This window comes from Sus scrofa, chromosome 5 (assembly GCF_000003025.6).
Source record: "Sus scrofa isolate TJ Tabasco breed Duroc chromosome 5, Sscrofa11.1, whole genome shotgun sequence".
NCBI lineage: Eukaryota > Metazoa > Chordata > Mammalia > Artiodactyla > Suidae > Sus > Sus scrofa.
The window spans coordinates 84,344,378-84,367,701 of NC_010447.5; the positions used below are offsets into that span (position 1 = coordinate 84,344,378).

Here is a 23,324-nt window from a genome sequence, read left to right on the forward strand (position 1 = left end):
ATTTAAAGATTTGTTTAGGGTAGCTCTGTTTGGTCAGAGTAATGTGTACCTTAAAGGGGTTTTCAGGTGACAGAAATCTATAGTTGAGGAGCAGATGAAAATTTTTTTTCTTGTAGATGAAATTAATTCACTATTAGGATGATCCAGGTGGAACATTGGGGAATGAATTAACAGTATCTGGTAAATCAGAAATTGCTGACACACTTGATTGTCCTGGGTGTCTCCCACTTTTGTATCCAAGAGAGATGATTTGTCTAGTATGTGTTTAATACTTTGGCTAGACAGGATGTGGCTTGGACATTCCAATTTAGGTATTTGATCTTGGATCTGGGAGAGTTCATTAAGTGCTGATAGATGGTAAGAATATTGCTCAGACTCAAGGATATTGCTATGTTTTTGAATTTGTTGTGGTGCATCTGGGAGGTTCCTTTTTTATTTTAAAATATTTATGTCAAGAAAAAAGTTTTTAAAAGCCTTATTAAGCTGGTTATTAATTAAAGGTAGGGTTTTTAAATTTTTTTGTTTTTATTAACATATAGTTGATTTACAGTGTTGTATCAATTTCTGCTGTGCAGCATAGTGACCTAGTCTCATATATATACATTGTTTTCTCATACTATCTTCCATCATGTTCAATTTAGAATGGATAAGCAATGAGGTACTAGTGTACCATACAGGGAACTTTATCCAATCTCTCGGGATAGAACATGATGCAAGATAGAGTATTTTTTTTTTTTTTTGGAGAAAACATGATTAGTTTTTATTTCCTTTGCTAGTGTAAATTGGCTAAATATTTCAATTAAAAAAGTACTTATTAAAGTTCCCTGGTGACCTAGTGGGTTTAGGATATGGCCTTTTCACTGCTGTGACACAGGTTCAATCCCTGGTCTGGGAACTTCTGTATGCCATGGGCACAGCCAGAGGAAAAAAGCATTTATTAGTGCTCTTGAGCATATAGAAGAAGCATATTAAATTTGGCATTCATATACTCACTCTGTGCTGCATACTACTCTAGATACTAGAAATATAAATCTAAGTTAGATATAGATCTCCCCTTTTTCCAGCTGTTATCCCTGAGAAGGGATGCTGTTTTGGGTAATATTATTTATTTTAACTTGACTTTAAATTAGCAGGGTCAAAGCTGTGCCTTGATTTGAGGGATTAACTTTCAAGGTTTGCTTATGAGACTTTCATCCCTATCCTTTCCTTTTCTAGTATGCATATATAGCCATGCTCACTGTGACAGGAAAAATTGATGAAGATGCTTTTTGGATTAGAAAATAACCTAAATCTAAACTTATCCTGAGCATGAGTCAATTATAAATCAAGACCACAGATGCGGAAAATTTCTGTCAGGACACACAGCCTTTGAAAACCTAATATAAACAATTTAACTCCACTGACCTGGAAAACATACACTCATCAGGTATATTTCTCACACAGATACATGCACAGACATAAAAATAGACGAAAACAATAACAAAAATACCTTTTGTGTGGATATGCAATTTCTTATATTGCAATATTGTTTGCACTTTAAAAGAAACTTCAAATCTTTTTTTTATGAGCCAGAGTATGTTAAAATATTTTTAAATATCCTAATTTATTTTTTTGCTGCTAATTTTTATTTCCCGAGTCATAATTTGACCAAATTGTGACCTAATCTCAGTTTTGTTTACATTTATCACCTTCATATACATACTTCACTCTATGTATTATTGTGATTTTGTGTATAAACTGGGAGAAGTACAAATTACATCTATCTGTGAGGATGCTTTGAAATTTATTTCGTTAATGTTGGTGAAACATTAAGATTCTGTAAATTGTGTTCTCTGGTAAGGAATTATTTAGACATATGGTTGTTGCTATTCTGTAGTTTAAAGAGAAGAAGTTTATTTTTCTTTTGTAATGTAAATTTCAATTTTAATACTCCTTTATGCAAGTTGACACAGTAGTTCTAATGGTACATAAGTGAAAGCAATCTAAGTGAAGGTATTTTATTAAAATCCAAAATGCTGTAGGCAAGTAACATCAACTCATAGTAGTTTAGTAGTGGGCACATCTCATCAGGAATATTATGATTTTGTTTCATTATGTTAAGAAACATGTTTTATAATTGTTAATGAAAGTACTTGTGAATAACATGAATTTTATTTTTTAAAAAATTTTATTGGAGTATATTTGACTTACAATGTTGCATTAGTTTTAGGTGCACAGACAAGTAAATTATTGGTTATTACAAACTGTTGAGTAGATTTCCCTATAACAAGCATTTTTAAAACATCCTGATTGGGTGCATTTAAAGATTCTGTAGAAGTTCCTGGTGTGGCACAGCAGAAATAAATCCAACTAGTAACAAAGAGGATGCAGGTTTGATCCCTGGCCTCGCTCAGTGGGTTAAGGATCCAGCATCGCCACGAGCTGTGGTGTAGGTTGCAGGCGAGGCTTGGATCCCACATTGCCATGGCTGGCAGCTGTAGCTCTGATTAGACCCCTAGCCTGGGAACTTCCACATGCCATGGGTATGGCCCTAAAAAGCAAAAAAATAAGAATAAAATGAGGATTCTATATAAATTGTTCCTTTGGCCATTTATATTCTTTGTTGTTTTCCATGCTTACTAGATCCACCCCCCCGCCATCCCCCAGACTTTATCTGTTGCTAAGAGAATGTTTTGATCTTGCCATCGAATTTGCAAACACCAACACATCTAACATCTATTGTAGTTTTAAAACATGATTTAATATTTTAGTCTTCCTGTAGCTTTATGTTTTTTATGGGCCCAGACTGATTATATATGTCTTTAATTTACATTCTCTTTTGATATGATAAAGTTAAGACATTATATTCTCCTGCAGATTTGTAGTGAAATATACTTCCTCATTTTTTAAATAATTGAGAACCAATATTTATGGTGCATTTTCCACCAACCAATAATGTGAATCATGGAAAGCACCCAAAAGTATCAAATCATTAGTTTAAACCATCTGTCCCGTTTCTCTTAGAAATACTCTGTCCTTAACCTACCCTTGATTATATTAACAGACTGTGAAAAAACCCCAGTTTCTATTCCTATTTTATTTATTCTACTTTGATTTAGTGTTATCATGACCTAGAGTTGGTCAGTTTTCTGCCGGTCTAACAGATTTCATGTCTGATTTGTATTCACTTGCTCTTCAATATAAAATGCTTTGGATGTAAGTTTTGTTACTAAATGATGGTTTAATTAATATACATTTTAGTCACATTATTTTCTTTTCCAAAATTTTACTTTTATATGATTGAAAAACTGCCTTCTCGGAAAACAGATGAAAATACAGTATGATAGAGACAACAGTAATAAAAAGATGAGTGGGAAGTAATATACTATTATATATTGAAAATGGTAAAATATTGTTATTTAAGAATGATTTTTTTTCTTATTTTTTGATGGTGGAATTATATTGAAAGTATTTTTTCATTTGTTTTCCTGATCCAATATATCTTTAATTTTCTGTGATCAGTCTAATACCCACCCACATACATGATGATGTATGTATTTTACTTACTATCACTGAGATAATTTCTATTTTATCATTATTGAAAGAAGAAATAGAGAAAGAACCCAAGTTGTCAAGTCAAAAGTATGTGCATACAGTGTGCCTACAACAGTGCCAGTCATTTTGCAGGTTACACGAATCAGAAAATATTTCCCCTATAATCATAAAGGCTAGATATACTTCATGTAACATCTAGCAATTAGTTCAGAACAGTAGATTGAGTTGTCACAACAATCTGTATTCTGGGAATTTAGGGAGGAGAAATGGTCTCTGAACCTTTTTCTGGTTTATGATGGTATAGAATTAATAGCAGAAGATGGTGCCTTGAACTTGTTTTGAATGATCCATTTTCCAAAATAGAGCATTAATTCATTTTTTCCATCTCATCTGCTCACTGTGCCCTTCCTTGTAGCTGAGTTGCTAAACCTGGTGAGTGCGTGCACTCTATCCTCATCATGTAATCTTTTGCTTCAGTCTCAGCCCCCTCTTCCCTCCCATCGAAATTTTTGTCTCATGAGGTGTTGTTTCTGAAATGTTAGTAGTTCTCCCCATTCTCTCCTCCTCTCTTCCTGTTGGAAATAATTTCTCCTTCTTTGTGTTTTCCTAAGACCTTTTTTCTGTATCTCTGTAATGCCCATAATTTCGACCTAGTTTTATTGTCTGATTATTTATCTACTTATTTCTTTATATCTTAAGTTCAGAGTTGATGATATATTTATCATTCTCTTCCCTGACTCTTTAGTTTATTCTGGTGGACAGTGTTTGTTGGTAATAGAGACTTTAAAATTTTAATGAATTTGTCTGAAATAGTGGATATCATTTTAATTAATTTAATAGATACCCAAATTAAACATATTTTATATAATTATATATTATATATTTTACATAATTAAATTTTATCTTAATTAAAAATTCCCCAGAAGGAAATCTCAGGCCAAGATGGTTCACTGGTGAGAACCCTTTTAGAAAATAAAGGATGATGGTTGTTCCCAAGTTATTATATGAGATCAGTATTACTGCAAAGGCAAAGACATTTCATAAAAAGAAAACTATACATCAAGACAACTCGTGAACGTGGTGTCAAAAATCTTTGACCAAATAGTAAAAAATCAAGCACAGGAATATATTAAAAATATTGCACATAATAACCAAATGGGGTATATGCCAGAAAGGTAAGATTATTTTAACAGTCTAAAATCCACTGATATATTTCACCATATTAATAGAATAGAGGAGTAAAAATATATGATCACATAAGTAGTTGTAATAAAAGCATCCGTTCATGATGCAAACTCTCAGTAAACTGAGAATAGAAGGAATTTCTCAACCTTATAAAGGGTCTCTGCAAGAATGCTATAGCCAGTATTATACGTCATAATGATGAAGAACTGAATGGTTTTGATTTAAGATTTGAAACAAGACATTTGCTCTTGCCATTTTTATTCAGTGTTGTACTGGACATATTGGGCAATGCAGTAAGGCAAGGGCAAGAAATAAAAGCACACAGTTTTTTTTTTTTTTTTTTTTTTTTAAAGGGCTGCACCTGTAGCATATGGAGGTTCCCAGGCTAGGGGCTGAATTGGAGCTACAGCTGCCGGCCTTACACCACAGTCACAGCAACACAGGATTCAAGCTGCATCTGCGACTTATACCACAGCACATTGCAATGCTGGATTCTTAACCCACTGAGCAAGGCCAGGGTTCAAACCCGCCACCTCATGGTTACTAGTCAGATTTGCTTCCTCTGAACCATGATGGAAACTCCAAAAGCATACAGATTTTAAAGGAAGAAGTAAAAGTGTATACTCACAGAGAAAATTCTAAAAAATCCAAACAAAAGAAACTAGAACTAAAACATATATAACGGGGTGCAAGGTGCAAACAACATCAATTGTATTTTTGTACGTGAAGAACAATTTAACATTGAAATTTATGATATCATATCATTGAAAATATTTTCCAAAGACTTGAAATACATGTTTATCCCTGCAAATTTAACAAGATATGGGAAAGATTAGTCTACTGAAGACTGTAAAAACATTACTGATGAAAAATTTAAAATACCTAATATAGGGAGAGATATACCATGTTCATAAATTGAATACTAAGTATTGTTAAGATATTGGTTCTCCCCAGATTCTACAATGGATTTAACGTAATTTCAAACAAAATATAAGCAGGCTATTTTTTTTTCAGATATTGACAGGAGTCTTATAAAATATTTATGCAAAGTTAGAGGGCCTAAAATAGCCAAAATAATTTTGAAAAAGAACAAATTTGGAGGACTCTCTCATTCCAGACTCAGTAAGTATACAGCTGCAGCAGTCAGGTCCACATGGTATTGGCAAGAGGAGAGAGTTGCAGATCAATGGAACAGAATAAAGAGTGCTCAGAAATACATCAACATATGTACGGTCATTTTGATTTTTAAAAACATTGCAGGGTACTTCAATGGAGAAATGATAATCTTTTCAACTAGTGGGTATGGAACAACTTCTATCCATATTAAAAATATAATGAACTGCAACCTTTAGCCCGTACTATTGGTGAAAATTAACCCAATGTGGCTCAAAGAACAAAATTTAAAAATGACAGTATTAAACAGAAAATAGAGAAGACTATCGTTGTGACTTTGGGGTAGGCAAATATTTTTAGATATTATATAAACAGCACAAAGGATATAGGCCCAGAATATAGAGTATTTTTTTTTAAAAGAAAAACACAATTCTGGACATCCAAATGCAGAAAGATGAATCTAGACAGACCTTACACTCTTCACAAAAATTAACTCAAAATGGAATGGATCATAGACCTAGATGTAGAAGACAAAACTATAAATCTCCAGAATGATAAGATAGGAGAAAAATCTGCATGACCTCAGTTATGGTGATGACTCTTTAGATTCAATAACTATGAAAGAAATAACTGATAAGTGGACTTCATCAAAATGAAAACGTCTCCTCTGTGAAAGACAGGGTCAAGAGACGAAAAAGATAAGCTACAGATTGGGAGAACATATTTGTAAAACATATATCCAATAAAGGAGTATTATGCATAATATATAAAAAACTGTTAAAACGTAACAGTCTGAAAACAAACACCTTGACTAAAAAATGGGCCAAGACTTAACAGACACCTCACCTGAGAAGATACACAGATGGCAAATAAGCATATGCAAAGATGTTCCACATCTTATGTCATGAGGGTCATGCACATTAAAGCCATACTGAGAAACTATTACACAGCTGCTAGAATGCTTCAAAATATAGAAGCCTGACAGCACCAATGCTGGCACAAGATGTGGAGCTCAAATGTGAAGCAAGAGGAACTTTCATTTATTGCTGATGGGAGTGCAAAACAGTACTTTAGAAGACAATAACTACAAAACTAAACATACTTTTACCATATGATCCAAAGCAATTTTATTCTTGGTATTTACCCAAAGTAGCTGAAAACTTATGTCCACAAAAAACCTACACAAGGATGCTTATAGCAGCTTTATTCATAATTGCCAAAACTTGAAAGAAACCAAGATGTCTTTCAGTAGGTAAATTTATAAACTGTTGACATCCAGACAGAGGACTATCTGAAATGAGCTATCAAGCAATGCAAAGATGTGGAGGAATCTTAAATGAATGTTATGATGTGAAAGAAGCCAGTCTGAAAAGTCTACATTCTGTATGATTCCAACTTTAAGACATTCTGGAAAGGGCAAACCTATGGAGACAGTAAAAAGAGAAAAGTGGTTTTGGAAGGTAAATAGGTGGAACAGAAGATTTTTAGGGGAGGGAAAATACTATCTTACTATAATAATGGGTATATGTCATTATAAATTTGTCTAAACCCTTAGAATGTATAAGAGTAAACCCTAATGTAGTTAAACAATGGACTTTGGGTGATTATATTGTATCAGTGTAGGTTCATTAATATCTGTTGTAACAAATGTACCACTCTGGTGACGGATGTTGATAATAGGGGAAGCTTTCCATGTGTAGGAGCATGGGCATATAGGAAATCTCTCTTCCTTCCTTACAGTTTTGCTGTGAACTTTAAACAACTCTAAAAAAAAGTCTTCATAAAAAGATCTCTTACAATTCAACCACAAGAAGTCAAAGTAACCCAGTTAAAAATAGAGAAAGGATTTGAAAGGGTATTTCACACAAAAAAGTAATAGGTATGGCCTCCTAGTACAGGAGAAGATACTTGACACATTGGCAATCCCAGAAATGGAAATTAAAAGCACTAGTGGTAGTGCTATATATCCATTAGAATGGCAAAATTAAGTGTTGCCAAGAATGTGAAGATATTATTATGCTCATTACAGTGAATGGAAATGTAAAATCATACAAACACTTTGGAAAACATTTTGATAATTTTTAAAAAGTTTAAGACGCACTTATCATGTAAATCTAAGTGTTTACCCAAGAGAAACAAAAGCTTATGTTCACACATAGAATTATACAGGGATGTTCATGGCAACTGCGTTTATAATGGCCCTAAACCAGAAACTACCTGAATGTCTATAAATAGAAGGATGTCTAAATAAGTTTAGGTATATTCATGCAGTAGAATACTACTTTGCATTAAAAAGGAATAAACTATTGACACATGAAAAATAGAGATGTATCTCAAATACATTGAGCTGAGTGAAAGAAGCCAGACCTAAAGTGTATACTTCATGATTCTATTTTTTGGAGTTCTAGAAAAGAAATGTCTAATACAGTGACAGTAAAAGGATTTCTGGGGCCAGAGGTAGATGAGTACTTCTAGGGAATAAGCACAAGATAACCATTTGTGGTGATAGAAATGTTCTGTATCTAATTGTGGTGGTGATGTATACTTTGATCAAAAGTAATCAAACTGTGCATTTAAAGTGGGTACATATTGTGTATGTAAATAATACCTTAATAAATTTGATTTTAAAAAGGCACTATTTGAAAAATAGTGTTTGTTTACATTAAATGATCTATCATGACAGCTTATTTTACAAAAGTTGCATGCTTAAAGCCTCTTATACAAAATCTTGCTGAAAAAATAAGCTTGAGGAAACTTCTAAACAACCTTAACCTTTTTGAAATTAGCTTTGGCCTCTTGTGCATAAACCTTACATGTTAGACTTCTTTTTCTCTAATTTTGCAATAATAAACAGTATTATTAAGCCAGAGTCAGATAAATGAACAAAAGTTTGAAGAGATAATAGGAACATACAAATTGAGTATATTAAAGCAGCATGGCAAACCAAATGCATTCTTGTTTGAAATTTCCCAGATGGCTATGCAAAGGATGTTAGCTATGTAAAGAGGTAGCAGGTGGGGACACAGTGTTTTGGAACTGAGTGTTTTAGACGAGTTACAATGAATGTTTCATGTACTATTAAAAAGAGAATGGCTCTTCTTAATCTATTCTTCAGCATTTCTTAACACCTAAGATGCTTGCTTTAACAGCAATTCTATCCTTCAATAAATGTTAAATACTTTTGATACTCACAAATCCCCAAGTTTAAACTATCACCATACACAATAATACTATTTTGGTGTATAGATGCTAGGAGGTAGTCTCAGTGTACTCATAGGCATGAAAACTTGTTTTCCTCTTCCTTATTTTTCCTTGCAGATATAAATGCAGTTTAGAATTCATAGGTAACTACAAATAAATGTGAGAGAACTTTCCTTTTTCAGAAGACTTAAATTTTCATCTTTTGTAAATTTCACTAACTTGGAGCAAATGACTGTGGTGAAAAGATAGTATAAGGTAGCAGAGCAGTTATCTTCAGAAAATTTTAAGCAGATGTTTTAGTGTTAATAAGCTGAAGAAAATATGACACTAAGCTTTCTGAGCATCCCTAATATATGCAACTGTAGTGTGTGATCTCTTTTTCAGGACTGAATTTAAGATAAAGGAGCCTGCTGCTTTTTGAGTAATACAGTTATTTATTGTTTTGATAACTGGCACTGTTAAAGTTTTGGTGTAAATGAACCAAATTTTACACTTTCCTTCCTCTCTCAGTGCCTCAATATGTCCTTAGATTCCCAATTTTAAAGCATATTTTAAAAAATTCAATATCACTGATAAAACTTTTTTTTTAACTTTAAAATTGACAAAACTAAATAATCCCTGAGTAAGGTCATCTATGTAATGAGATTGGCTATGCAAGTTTGGCAATAAGGTATTTACTAGAGTTGTGTTGCTCTGTGTAATAAAAGGTAGAGGAATTTAAAAAGCAGATCAGGAGTTCCCGTCGTGGCGCAGTGGTTAACGAATCCGACTAGGAACCATGAGGTTGCGGGTTTGGTCCCTGCCCTTGCTCAGTGGGTTAAGGATCCAGCGTTGCCGTGAGCTGTGGTGTAGGTTGCAGACGCGGCTCGGATCCCGCGTTGCTGTGGCTCTGGCGTAGGCGGGAGACTACAGCTCCGATTGGAGCCCTATCCTGGGAACCTCCATATGCCGCGGGAGCGGCCCAAGAAATAGCAAAAAAAAAGACCAAAAAAAAAAAAAGCAGATCAGAAAGTCTGTGAGATGAAATAGACACCAACGAAGATGAAAGCATGCTTCTACCCAAACATCATCACAAGGAAACATATTTTTTGGGAAGGAGGAGGGGTTAAATTGTATAATTTAAAGCTCATTCTTGTTTTCTACTGCAGAGCTTTTGGTAAGATCTAAATTGCCTGCTAGTATTTGGTATAAATGCAATCTTTAATGAAATCAAGTAGATGCTGAATTCTATATTAGTTTGAATATTGGATGAATACAGTGAGAGTAAGTGAATACAGTGGAGTCAGAATGTAAAAGACACTAAGGTCAAGGATACAGTTAAATTGGTGCCTCCTAGAATTGATGAGAATGTTCATATTATTAAAATATTTTTGAGGGCAAGTTTATATGCACTCATTCATTCAGTCAACACATATGCAATGGAATGTTCTAAGCCCTGGGCTTGTGTTAGCTAAACCAACAGACATCTCTGCAATCATGCAGTTTTCTAATCCAGTAAGAAAAGGAGTTATTGAACCAAAGTCACATAAGTAGCTATAACATTTTTATTTGTGATAATTACTATACACAATGGAAGGGTGCTGTGAAATCATGTAAGAAGGGAAACTAATTTTGACTGAGACATCAAGAAGGACTATCAAAGTGAGTGAAGTAAGTTTATACCCTAAAGCACAAATTAGATTAATTCCAAGGAAGACAAGAGAAGAGAATGCTTCACAGCATATTAAGATTTGGTACAATAGCAAGTAACAGAAAATCCAAAACAATAATGGCTTAAAATGGACAAGTTTATTTTACTCCACTTGCAAAGTTTAGAGCTGGGCAGTGCAAGGCTGGTAGATCTCATCAGCATGAAGCATCCAGGATTCTTCTGTTTTATTTGTCCTCTAGTTCTAACGACCCCTCATGGTTCAGGATAAATGCTCTAGCTCCGGCTATTTCATTAGCATTCCAATCAGCAGAAAGAGGAAAGGGAGGAAGAAGGACATTCCCTTTCACTTTAAGAATACTTCTTTTAGCCCAAAGTTATAATTTAATCACGTGGCAACATGTAGCTCTGACAGATATTGGGAAATGTGGTCTGTATTCAAAGCAGATGTGTGCCCAACTAAAAGTTAGGGTTCTATTACTATAGAAAAAGAGGGCTAGGTATTCTGTTATATTGGGAGATAACTAACAGTCTCTGTAAGAGGAAAACATATACGCTTAAATAAAGTTCTAAATAAGAGAAAGTTTGGTATATTTAAGGGAAAGTTTGACATATTTAAGGGTAGTGTGTTTAAATATTATGAGCAAAGGGGAGGAAGAATGGTGGTGATGGGACAAAAGTAACAGATCATACACAGCCTTATGAATCATGTTAAGATTTAAAAAAAATTTATCATAGTTGATTTACAATGTTCTGTCAGTTTCTGCTGTGCAGCAAAGTGACCCAGTCATACGTACATACATGTATGTTCTTTTTCTCACATTATCCTCCATCATGCTCCATCACAAGTGATTAGATATAGTTCCCTGTGCTATACAGCAGTATCTCATTGCTTATCTACTCCAAGTGCAATAGTTTGCATCTACTAACCCCAAACTCCCAGTCCATCCCACTCCCTCTCCCTCCTCCTTGGCAACTGCAAGTCTGTTCTCCATGTCCATGAGTTTGTTTCTGTTCTGTAGATAAGTTCATTTGTGCCAGATATTATGTTGCAGGTGTAAGTAATAACATATGGTATTTGTCTTTCTCTTTCTGACTTACTTCACTTAGTATGAGAGTCTCTAGTTACACCCATGTTGCTGCGAATGGCACTCTTTTGTTCTTTTTTATGGCTGAGTAGTATTCCATTGTGTATATATACCACATCTTCTTAATACATTCATCTGTCAGTGGACATTTAGGTTGTTTCCATATCTTGGCTATTGTGAATAGTGCTGCAGTGGACATAGAGGTGCATGTATCTTTAGGAACTATAGTTTTGTCCAGGATATATGCCCAAGAGTGGGATTGCTGGGTCATATAGTAGTTCTGTATTTAGTTTTCTGAAGTACTTCCATGTGGTTTCCATAGTGGTTGTACCAGTTACGTTCCCATCAACATGAAGAGGGTACCCTTTTCTGAACATACTCTCTAGCATTTGTTTTCTGATGACTTGTTAATGATGGCCATTCTGACTGATATGAGGTGGTACCTCATTGTAGTTTTAATTTGCATTTCTCTAATAATCAGTGATGTTGAGCATTTTTTCATGTGCTTGTTGGCCATCTGTGTATCTTCTTTGGAGAAATGTCTATTCAGGTCGTCTGCCCATTTTTCAATTGGGTTGTTGGGTTTTTTTGCTGTTGAGTTGTATAAGTTGCTTGTATATTTTAGAGATTAAACCCTTGTTGGTTACATCATTTGAAACTATTCTCTGCCATTCTGTAGGTTGTCTTTTTTTTTTTTTTAATGGTTTCCTTTGCTGTGTCAAAGCTTTTCATTTTAATTAGGTCCCATTGGTTTATTTTCGTTTTTATTTTTCTTGCTTTGGGAGACTGAGCTAAGAAAACATTTGTATGGTTAATGTCGGAGAATGTTTTGCTGATGTTCTCTTCTAGGAGTTTTATGGTGCTTGTTTGAATTTTATCCAAAGATCAATGAAAAACTGTTAAAAGTTTTTTAAGGAAGAGGGTAACATTTTCACATTCGCATATAAGAAATTTTTTTATCTGGTCAGTCACAGTGTGGAGAGTATTTTATAGATGGTATTGGCAATATACACAAAGTTTAAAATGGGAGTACTCTTTGGCATACAATTTTCTATTTTTTGATTTATTCTGACACAGTTATTACATGAGAGTATTAATCTGGAAGGGCATGTACTGAATGTTTATTTGGAATAAGGTTAGGAAAGCTTTACTTTCTCCTTTATAAGTTTTTTGAATGATTTGTTTCACAATAAGTATGTATTTAAGTCTCATTAGAAGTTAATGAATCATTTTAATTTTTGAAAAATAGAGAAGAAGATTTGTGGCTGCACTACCAGGTAGTCCAGATTGCTGACTTCTGTTACAGTTCATCTTTGTTTTGCTCTCCATTGCTGACAGTTGCTTCCTCCTGGAGTCTTCCTTTTTGCTGGGTCCCTTTGCCCTGACAGATGTGCTCCACTGTTTTTCTATTTTTCAATTTGGTTTTTGCATTTCTGATAGGACGAGGGACAGCTTTGTTTCATTCCACCATCCCATTTCCCTCCTCACGCATTGCTCTCCTGTATCCTGGCCATGTCGAGCAGCCTGGGTTTCGGCTTTTTCTCCGGGGACTTTTGGACAGGACACGGACATCCTTGGACTTTCCCTTTTCCCTTCCTTCACGATGTTTGTGAATTTATGTATTTAAGAGGTGACCAATGAGGATTAAAGGGGGCCTTGTGGGATCTTACTGAACCATATATACTTTAACTGATTGGACTTACAGACTTTTAGAGATTAAACAAAAAGAATTTAAAGGCCATTATAAACTATCATAAAACACAGAAGTTCCTTTGTGGCCATTCTTAATATCTTGAACATTTATTTATCCCTTTGAAGAGCTCTGATAATTGGAAACCTCCTTTAATTAGTAGTGTGGTAGAAAGATTATAGGGCCTGGATTTTAATCTGCCTTCATTTGTAGGATGACCTTGGAAATTGAGTGACATCACAAGCATTTGTTTCTTCACTTGTAAAATAGGGATAACTCCCACCTTACTTTATTGGTCTATTCCATATTGAAAACATTTTCTAAACTCTAAAGCACCATCATATATATTACATAATTATGTTTATGTATAATATATAGTGTAATTGCATTTTATATGTAATTATTATACAAACATAATTATGTTTAACATAAAACATAAAAAAATATAATAATATAATTACATTGTTATGTATGATAATATATACTATAATGTAGTATATAAAATATATAAACCATTTTCATATAACAATTTTAAAATTATATATTTAGCATTTTATATATTATATACATATTTATTTCACATCACAAGGAAATTACATTTTTAAATGTTAGACTGATATAATTATTCTAGAAGTATTTTTCTTTGAGCTCAAATTTGTCTCCTTGTAGTATTTATGTATTATGAATTTATCATATTTGAAACAATGTAGAACTTGTCCAGTATTTCTTCTGCATAATTACTGTGTATTAGCCAAGAAAGCTAATAGGCTCAAACTATGTAAATTTAGGTTTATATTCTATTGGAAGAATTTCCCAACATCTGGAACTGTAGGAACACAGTGGGATCTCCAGTAAAAAGGACAGACTGAACTTCTTTGCAGAACAGATGCTGACTCACAGACATTGAAAAACTTATGGTCTCCAGAGGAGACAGTTTGGGAGGTGGGGGAATGTGCTTGAGCTGTGGGATGGAAATCCTGTGAAATCAGATTGTTATGATCATTATACAACTACAGATGTGATAAAATCATTTGAATAATAAAAAAAAGTAAATAAAAAGTTTGAAAGGGGTTTGAAATAAAGGAAACTCTAAACTCAACTGTGTTCATTTAGCTTCTTTGCCGTATATAATCAGAGATTATATTTAGTTTGATAAAATCTTTCCCAGGAATCTTTAATTGTAAAGCAGTGAAATAGAAAACTATAGTTGTATATAGCTAACTTCTGTACTGTCTTTAGGGGGCAGTACTAAACCACTGATAAATTTTGTTATTTGTACTAATGTTATTGGCAATGGTTAATATAAAACAAAACTAAAGTGACTATAATGAGATTTGTAATGCAATTATACATGCCCCTTAATATTAGTAAAATTTTCTAGGTAGTCAAGTGAAAATGGGAGTTTTAAATTTATATATTTAAAGATTCATTTAATAAATAATTATTAAATTCCATTATGTACTACACATGGTAAGAGATACAAATGTGAATAAGGCAATGTTTGCTTTCAGATAACTTATATTTAACTAGGATAAGTAAATTGTGTTTTTTATTGTTTGTGCATGCAACTCTTTCAGAATAAAGATAACAAAAATAGCAACATTTATTGTTTATTTTTATGTCCTAGCCATGCTCAAGCAAATAATTTTATTCTCATAAGGCCTATCAGGTAGGATTTTTTTTTTTTTTTTGTCTTTTTAGGGCTGCGCCTGTGGCATATGGAGGTTCCCAGGCTAGGGGTCCAATCGGAGCTGCAGCCTCCAGCCTATGCCAGAGCCACAGCAATGCCAGATCCGAGGTTCATCTGAGACCTATACCACAGTTCACAGCAACGCTGGATCCATAACCCACTGAGCAAGGCCAGGGGTGGAACCCTCAACCTCATGGTTCCTAGTTGGATTCGTTAACCATTGAGCCACAACAAGAACTCCTGAGTAGGAATTATTTTTATGCCTACTTTGCAAATAGTGGAACTGAGGATTAGTAAGATTACGTGATTAGCTCAAAAGTCATACCGTGCAAGTGGCAGAGCCAGGACTGTTTATCGTTTTGACTTCATAGCCCTTTCTCTTTGTCACTATACCATCTATCATCTCCAAATGTATGTGAAATAACATAATACACATACTCAAAAAAGAGCTATAGACATTCAGGAGAAAGCAACGTCATTCCTCTTTGTGGAAAATCTGGAAAAATTTATGTAAGAGGTGAAATCTGAACTGTATTTTGAGGAATCAATGAGATTACAAGAGAATAACAGCTGAAACTGGTAGTTAATATTTATTGAAACCTGATTATGTGTCAGGTACTTTATATTCATTAGCTCATTTAATTATCAGGAAAAAATTCTGAGGGAGGTACTATTATTTTTACTGTATTATTATTTGTATGTGAGGCTGACCGTGGTCATATCTGATGAAAATCACACAAATAAGCAGGCTAATAAGAGAGTTAGAACCTGAATCCAGGACTAATTTTAGAGCCTAAACTCATAACAAGTGTAATAGCTGTGTGGAGAGGTAAGATGGGGGGGGGGTCATGAACAAAAGCATAATAATTCCACTTGGTTTAGTCTGAGGTGAGTTAAATAGAGTAAGAAAAAGGGCTGAGAAGTAGTTTGACCATAAGATCTTGAAGCCATATTGAAGAACTTGACTATTATTTGCTGTACGATGGGAAGTAATTGGAGATTTATGAGCTGGGGAATCACATAACAGAGGTTTTCTTTGAAAGTGAGAGAGACAGAGGAAGAAAAGAATTGATTAATCCATGAAATGTTGATAATTCTTAGCCAAGTGTATAGTGATTTACAGTGCTATACCTGTCAACCTTGATAATAACTGATCATGAGTTGGTGAAGGAGAAAACCATTTGATCATTCTATGTATTTTTGTAGACAACAATGATCAAACATATGAATGCTCTGGAATCAAGAAGTCAGGGTTAGAATCCCTTTTCTGCAACTTATCAGCTCTGTGACCTTGAGTTTTATTTGAATTCTCTGTGGCTTAGTTTAATATTTGGCCTAAAACATTGTGTGAATTGATATACCGAATAGTAGAGTACTTAATAGGGTGTAGCTATTGTTATTATTGTATCTTATGGACACTAACTGATGGAGGGACTACTGAAGTTCATAATTTCTCAGTTACTGAAAATTGATGAAGGGAAATTTAAGATGTGAATGCAAAAAACAATCATGTCTTAAAGTCTCATATTCTATTTTTAAAAGCAACAGCTTTGGGGTGAGGTAGGTGCCATTTACATTTCAGTATGAAAACTATCTTTACTAACTTCTGTAATCTTGACCTATCCGTGTTGTACTGAACACTGCATTCTGAATATTTTTAGACAAACTTATTGTCTTTCCTATTTTTAAAAAAATTCAGTATGCCAAGTATTCAGTAGGCTCTTTGAATATGGATTTTTTTCTTCCATCCTGGCAAAGTTTCTTGCATTATGACTTGGACAAGTTCTTTTCTCCTCTATGTGGAAATTTTAGTTTGACCCCTAATTTTCTTACCTTCCAGCTTCTTTCAATTTTTTGTTCTCGGGGAAATTTTCTGAGACTTATTTTCCAACTCATCTGTTGGATTTTATGTATTATTTGTTTTGTAGTATTCTGTTCTTATTTCAAGGGTAGAAATACCTTCTATCTCTCTGGGGAGACTGTTTATTATTTTTTTCCGTGTATTATTTTGGTCTCAAAGATTTCTTTCCAATATGTGGTGATCCTTATGTTCTTGTTCATATTTAACTAAAAAGTTAGAAATTGTTTATGTGGATAGAGCTTGTTGAGAGGTGGGGTTCACAGGAGGCATTAGACAGACCCCTACCATTTTCCTAAGTACTTAGAGAGCATTTTTCTTGAGATAATAATTTCTGTGGAGAGGAATATATTCTTGTCTCCTTCTTGGGGGATATGAACTTTGCTGCCATGTTCTCTAAGACAAATGTGGGAAGGCACTGGTGTAGGTCAAGAATTTTCATTTACTACATAGATATTCTCTTAATTTTATTTAATTTTATAGGGGCACCCCTTGCTTCATTGTGCATGAATTCTGAGAATTCACAATCCCTTTGCTTCATCCTCACCAGAAAGTAAACCTCTAATTTCTTATCAAGTGGTAAAGGTTTAGTTTCTTGGCTGGGTGAGAAGGAGATGCGTCTGGGGTCTAACTCTTACTAATATAGAGTTTTCATTGTGTGTCAGCCTCACCTGCGCCTACACCTTCACAGGTAGCTAATCTCGCCAATTCTTCAGCTGTTTTAAGCTCTCTTCCTCCTTACAGACACTTTGCTTTTTGGTTTTTTCAAGTTTGCTAAATCAGTTTGATGAATCATCTGTTTGTCGTTATCCAAAAGTTTTCTTGATGTTGTTCATCCACTAACGTCCCTTGTGTTGTTCTTGCCCTTGTGGTTTAGACCATTTTTACAAACCTTTTGTTGTCATTTAATGGGATTTGGGAAGTAGCAAAACTATGTTCAAAAGTATGCATGTTCAACATGGAAGCCTTGTTATCAATTTTAAAAGTATTACCCTTGTTATAGGTATGGTATATAATTTTGTGAAGTTCATTTTTTCAAAAGAGGGACTACCTCTTTGGTGACATTGTGAAAAATGCACTTCTTAGCAATTCCTATTTCAATAAAGTGTTTTCATGCTATTCCTCTGATTATATTTAGAAATCATACAATTTTTCTCATTTGTTGCTATTCATATATTTTCTTGGATCATTTTCATGTCCTATTTAAAACAATTTTTTTTTGCCTTTTCTCTTTTTTTAATTTTTTTGGCTGCCCTGCGGCATATGGTGTTCCTGGGCCAGGAATTAGATCTGAGCTGGTAACGCTGGATCCTTAACCACCGTGCCAGCAAGGGATGTTTCCTGTGTCCTGGTGCTACAGAGACTCTGCTGATCCTGTTGTGCCACAATGGGAACTCCATCCTATTGTTTCTTATTTTTTATTTATTAAAATACTCCTGGAGTATAGTTGACTTATAGTGTTGCATTAGTTTTAGGTGTATAGCAAAGCAAATCAGTTATACGCATGCCCTATTCTTCATTATGAATTTTGTATCTCTATAGTCTTTTTCACCCAGTTTTTTCACCTTGTTTTCTTTCACTTTCAACTTAGACTTGAATTATACATGTTTTTTGGCTGATTTACGTGGCACAGCCACATAATTATGGCTAGAATTAAGCTAACTTCTGCTTGCTAACATACACCTAAGAAATTTATGCAGTTTAATTGATATTAAGATATCTAAATAACACTGATATAATATATTGTTTAATATAAATTTAATTTCAGAGAACTTCATCTACAATAAATTTGTCACCAGGAGAAGTGGAAGAAGATGATGATGAGAATACTTGTGGGCCCTCTGGACTCTGGGAAGCATTAACTCCTTGTAATGGATGTAGGAACCTTGGCTTCCCCATTCTTGCACAGGTAACGGTTTGCTTTCTTAAGGTACAATAAAACATAAAAATTGTTGCCTATGTTTTAAGTAAATCTTTTTTTCTCTCTGCAAATCCAATTAGTGTCTTGTTCACTTTATAATTTCTCTTCAGTGAAAGGTCAGTAAAATGCTTTATATAACTTGCTGTACATGTGTGAATATGCAAACACACACTTTACATAATTTCATGTGGTTGTTTTATTTTGGTCATGTTGTTAGCTCCAGAAAAACTGCGTTGTTTATGAGGTTTTAGTACCTGTAATTTGGAAATGTTTAATTTTAACTAATGCCATTTTGAAATTAAATCACAATTTATATTAAAATAATAATAAAAAATATGAATTAAAAGGAAGCACATGAGAACTCTTTAAAAGCATAGTAGGTGATTTTTTTTCTTAGCACAATGGAACACTGCAGAATAATATGCACTACTGAGAATTATGAAGTACAATCCAAAAATGAGACCAGAACACTAAAACATCAATTACAATTTTGAAACCATTTCACTATTCATTATATCAATTTTAATTCTATCATCTTGCCTTCAAATTTTTGTTGTGTGCTATGGACCAGCAGCCCTTAGGGGAGTTTCAGAAATAAGTAAAATAATCCAGAGTTAGAAAATTTGAAGCCACAATGAAAACATCTCTACATGAAGACAAAAAAGTGCTTAGTATAAAAAACAGTGTAATGACAAAGGTATGTATGTGTAACTACAAAGAGCATGAGTGGAAAAAATAATATAGGACAGAAAATAGTGTATTATATCTCAGAAATATTACTTTCTGTTTTACAACAAATATGAAAGAACTGTGTAAGAAATCATTACATTTTTTAATGGTTTTGTCACCATTTGCTCACAGTTACCTAAATTCCAATATTAAGTTACTGTGGAGAGCTAAGTAGGATAACCAAATCAGCATATGGTGCTTAAAGAATCTCTTGTCCTTACTATGGACTATTTAATTTGTAGAACTTTAGGACAATTTATATTAACCATTACAGAGCTGTTGTCAGTATGTACTGGACTGTGAGTTCTGTAAAGCTAGAGACTGTGGGTTGCTCAATGTCTGTGAGCTAATGCCAACTCCGTTCCTGGCATGTTGTCAGAATTAAGAATTAGTTGATTCAAACAATAAACAAATATGTGTAGCCTCTAGAGTTTCATTTCTTCACTTAACGTTTTTACATATAGAGTTTCACCTCATATCTAAAAGTGTGTAGGAGACAGGAAGTTAAGAAGCATAGGGTTTTTAAAATTAATATACCCTTATCTGCTTAATAATTTACTAATTATTAAATGTTTTTACTTATTTTGTTTCATAAAATTAACATCTTTGTGTTTTGTATTTTAAAAAGTAGAATTCTTGGTGGCTCAGTGATTAATGAACCCAACTAGAATCTATGAGGATCCAGGTTCAGTCCCTGGGCTTGTGCAGTGGGTTAAGGATCCAGTGCTGCCATGAGCTGTGGTCTAAGTTGCAGATGCAGCTCGGATCCTGCGTTGCCGTGGGTGTGGTGCAGGCTGTCAGCTGTAGCTCCAATTCAACCCCTAGCCTGGGAACCTCCATATGCCATGGGTGCGGCCCTAAAAATAATAAAAAAAATAATAAAAATAAAAATAGAATTCTTGTAAAGCAGTAGGGCTCTAAGCCATCAGTAATATATGGCTGTATCTGGTTCTTCAGCACCTTATTAGCATTTACTTTAACATCTATATGTACATGTGTATATACATGGATATATAATTATAATAATATATAAAATGTAGGTTTTTCTTACAACTTGTAACAGCTTTGAACTCAGGATTTTATGGGCATATGATTTTATTCATGAAATTTTAAGGAAAATTTATTTAGAAGCCATTTTTTTTCATATCTTAAATATTTTGGGAGACCATTGAGAATCATTAAGCCATAAGCACTGTGCACATAGGGTCTCATGAAAAGCCACTATGTACAGATTTGCACAGGAACTATTGGAATCAGTAGAATTAGTATGTGCTGTGCAAATTCCTATATACTCAGATTTGTTGGATTTGAATATATTATATTTATTTCACATTTATACTTCTTAATTTAATTGGATCTAGAGAACATGTATCAAATATCTTCTACATTCAAAGCATAGCGCTAAACTTCAGAAACATGAAGATTATGGAAATGCAAACTTAACTGGGAGCCAGATTACTGATACATTTTGGTTCTAGGTTATAAAAGTATTTTATCACTTTCAGATTCTTGGATTTTGTACTTGCAAAGAGCATTGGTTGATTCTGCGGCTCTTAAACTTGCAAGATCATCTAATTTCCAGTTTTTATCTAGATTTTGAATTGATCTTATATTCAGGTTTTATCTAATTTTTTTCTTTTTTCTGTTTTTTACATGTATATTATCTTCCACTGTGACTAGATTATTGAAGTTTTTATAAGAAGCAATTCCTTTCAAATTCATGAAAATTCAGAATTCTAAATAATAGGATTAAAATTGAGATTTATACAATATATTGGGCACTTTAATTCCAAAACAGCTGAATAAAATTTAAGTTGGGCAAAGAATTAGAAAGAAATTAAGATAGAAGGAACTGGGAAAATAAAATCCTTTCTAGAAGGTCAGTCATACACCACATTAACAAAAGAAAAGTCAAAAACCACATGATCATCTCAATAGATGCACAAAAACCATTTGATAAAGTCCAACATCCATTCATGATAAAAACTCTTACCAAAGAGGGAACATACCTTAACATAATAAAAGCTGTTTATGACAAACCCACAGCAAATATAATACTCAATGCAGAAAAGCTGAAAGCCTTCCCACTAAAATCTGGAACAAGACAAAGATGTCCTCTCTCACCGCTGTTATTCAACATAGTATTGGAAGTCCTAGCTATAGCAATCAGACAAACAAAAGAAATAAAAGGTATCCAGATTGGAAGAGAACAGGTAAGATTGTCACCGTATGCAGATGACATGATACTTTATATAGAAAACCCTAAGGACTCAACCCCAAAATTGCTTGAACTGATCAGCACATTCAGCAAAGTAGCAGGATATAAGATTAACATTCAGAAATCAATCACATTTCTGTATATTAACAATGAAATATTAGAAAAGGAATACAAAAACACAATACCTTTTAAAATTGTACCCCCCAAAAATCAAATACCTAGGAATAAAGCTGACCGAGGAGGTGAAAGACTTATATGCTGAGAACTATATAACATTAGTCAAGGAAATTAAAGAAGATTCAAAGAAATGGAAAGATATTCCACGCTCCTGGGTTGGAAAAATTAATATAGTAAAAATGGCCATACTACCCAAGACAATCTATAGATTCAATGAAATCCCTATCAAATTACCCATGACGTTTTTCACAGAACTAGAACAAACAATCCAAAATTTATATGGAAGCACAAAAGACCCAGAATTGCCAAAGCAATCCTGAGGAACAAAAACCAAGTAGGAGGCACAACTTTCTCAACTTCAGGCAATATACAAAGCCACAGTCATCAAGACAGTGTGGTACTGGTACCAAAATAGACAGACCAATGGAACAGAACAGAGAACCCAGAAATAAACCTAGACACCTACAGTAAATTAATCTTTGACAAAGGAGGCAAGAATATAAAATAGGAAAAAGACAGCCTTTTCAGTAAGTGGTGCTGGGAACCTGGACAGCTGCATGTAAATCAACGAAACCAGAACATACCCTCACACCATGCACAAAAATGAAATCAAAATGGCTTAAAGACTTGAATGTAAGACAAGACACCATAAAAGTCCTAGAAGAGAACACAGGCAAAACATTCTCTGATATCAACCTTACAGATTTTTTCTTAGGTCAGTCTCCCAAAGCAAAAGAAATAAAAGTAAAAATAAACCAATGGGTCCTAATCAAACTGACAAGCTTTTGCTCAGCAAAGGAAGCCATAACAAAAACAAAAAGATAACTTACAGAATGGGAGAAAATAGTTTCAAACAATGCAACTGACAAAGGCTTAATTTCTAAAATATACAAACAACTTATATAACTCAATAGCAAAAAGCCAACAACACAATGGAAAAATGGGCAAAAGACCTGAATAGACACTTCTCCAAGGACGATATACACATGGCCAACAAGCACATGAAAAAAATGCTCAACATCCCTGATTATTAGAGAAATGCAAATCAAAACTACCATGAGATACCACCTCACACCAGTCAGAATGGCCATCATTAATAAGTCCACAAATAACAAATGCTGGAGAGGGTGTGAAGAAAAGGGAACCCTCCTGCACTGTTGGTGGGAATGGAAGCTGGTACAACCACTATGGAGAACAGTATGGAGGTACCTTAGAAAACTATATGTAGAACTACCATATGATCCAGCAATCCAGTTTGGGACATATATCTGG

General features: G+C 33.9%; 1 protein-coding gene across 15 annotated transcripts in view; it reads left to right on the forward strand.

Moving 5' to 3' along the window:
- ANKS1B (ankyrin repeat and sterile alpha motif domain containing 1B) overlaps window positions 1–23,324 on the forward strand; it is a 1,068,238-nt gene that overhangs the window by 263,873 nt on the left and 781,041 nt on the right. For all 15 annotated transcript variants that reach the window (XM_021093000.1, XM_021093001.1, XM_021092994.1 and 12 more), the window contains exon 9: window positions 18,776–18,916. In XM_021093000.1, the coding sequence (XP_020948659.1) occupies window positions 18,776–18,916 (141 nt within the window). The remainder of the gene's footprint in view (window positions 1–18,775; window positions 18,917–23,324) is intronic.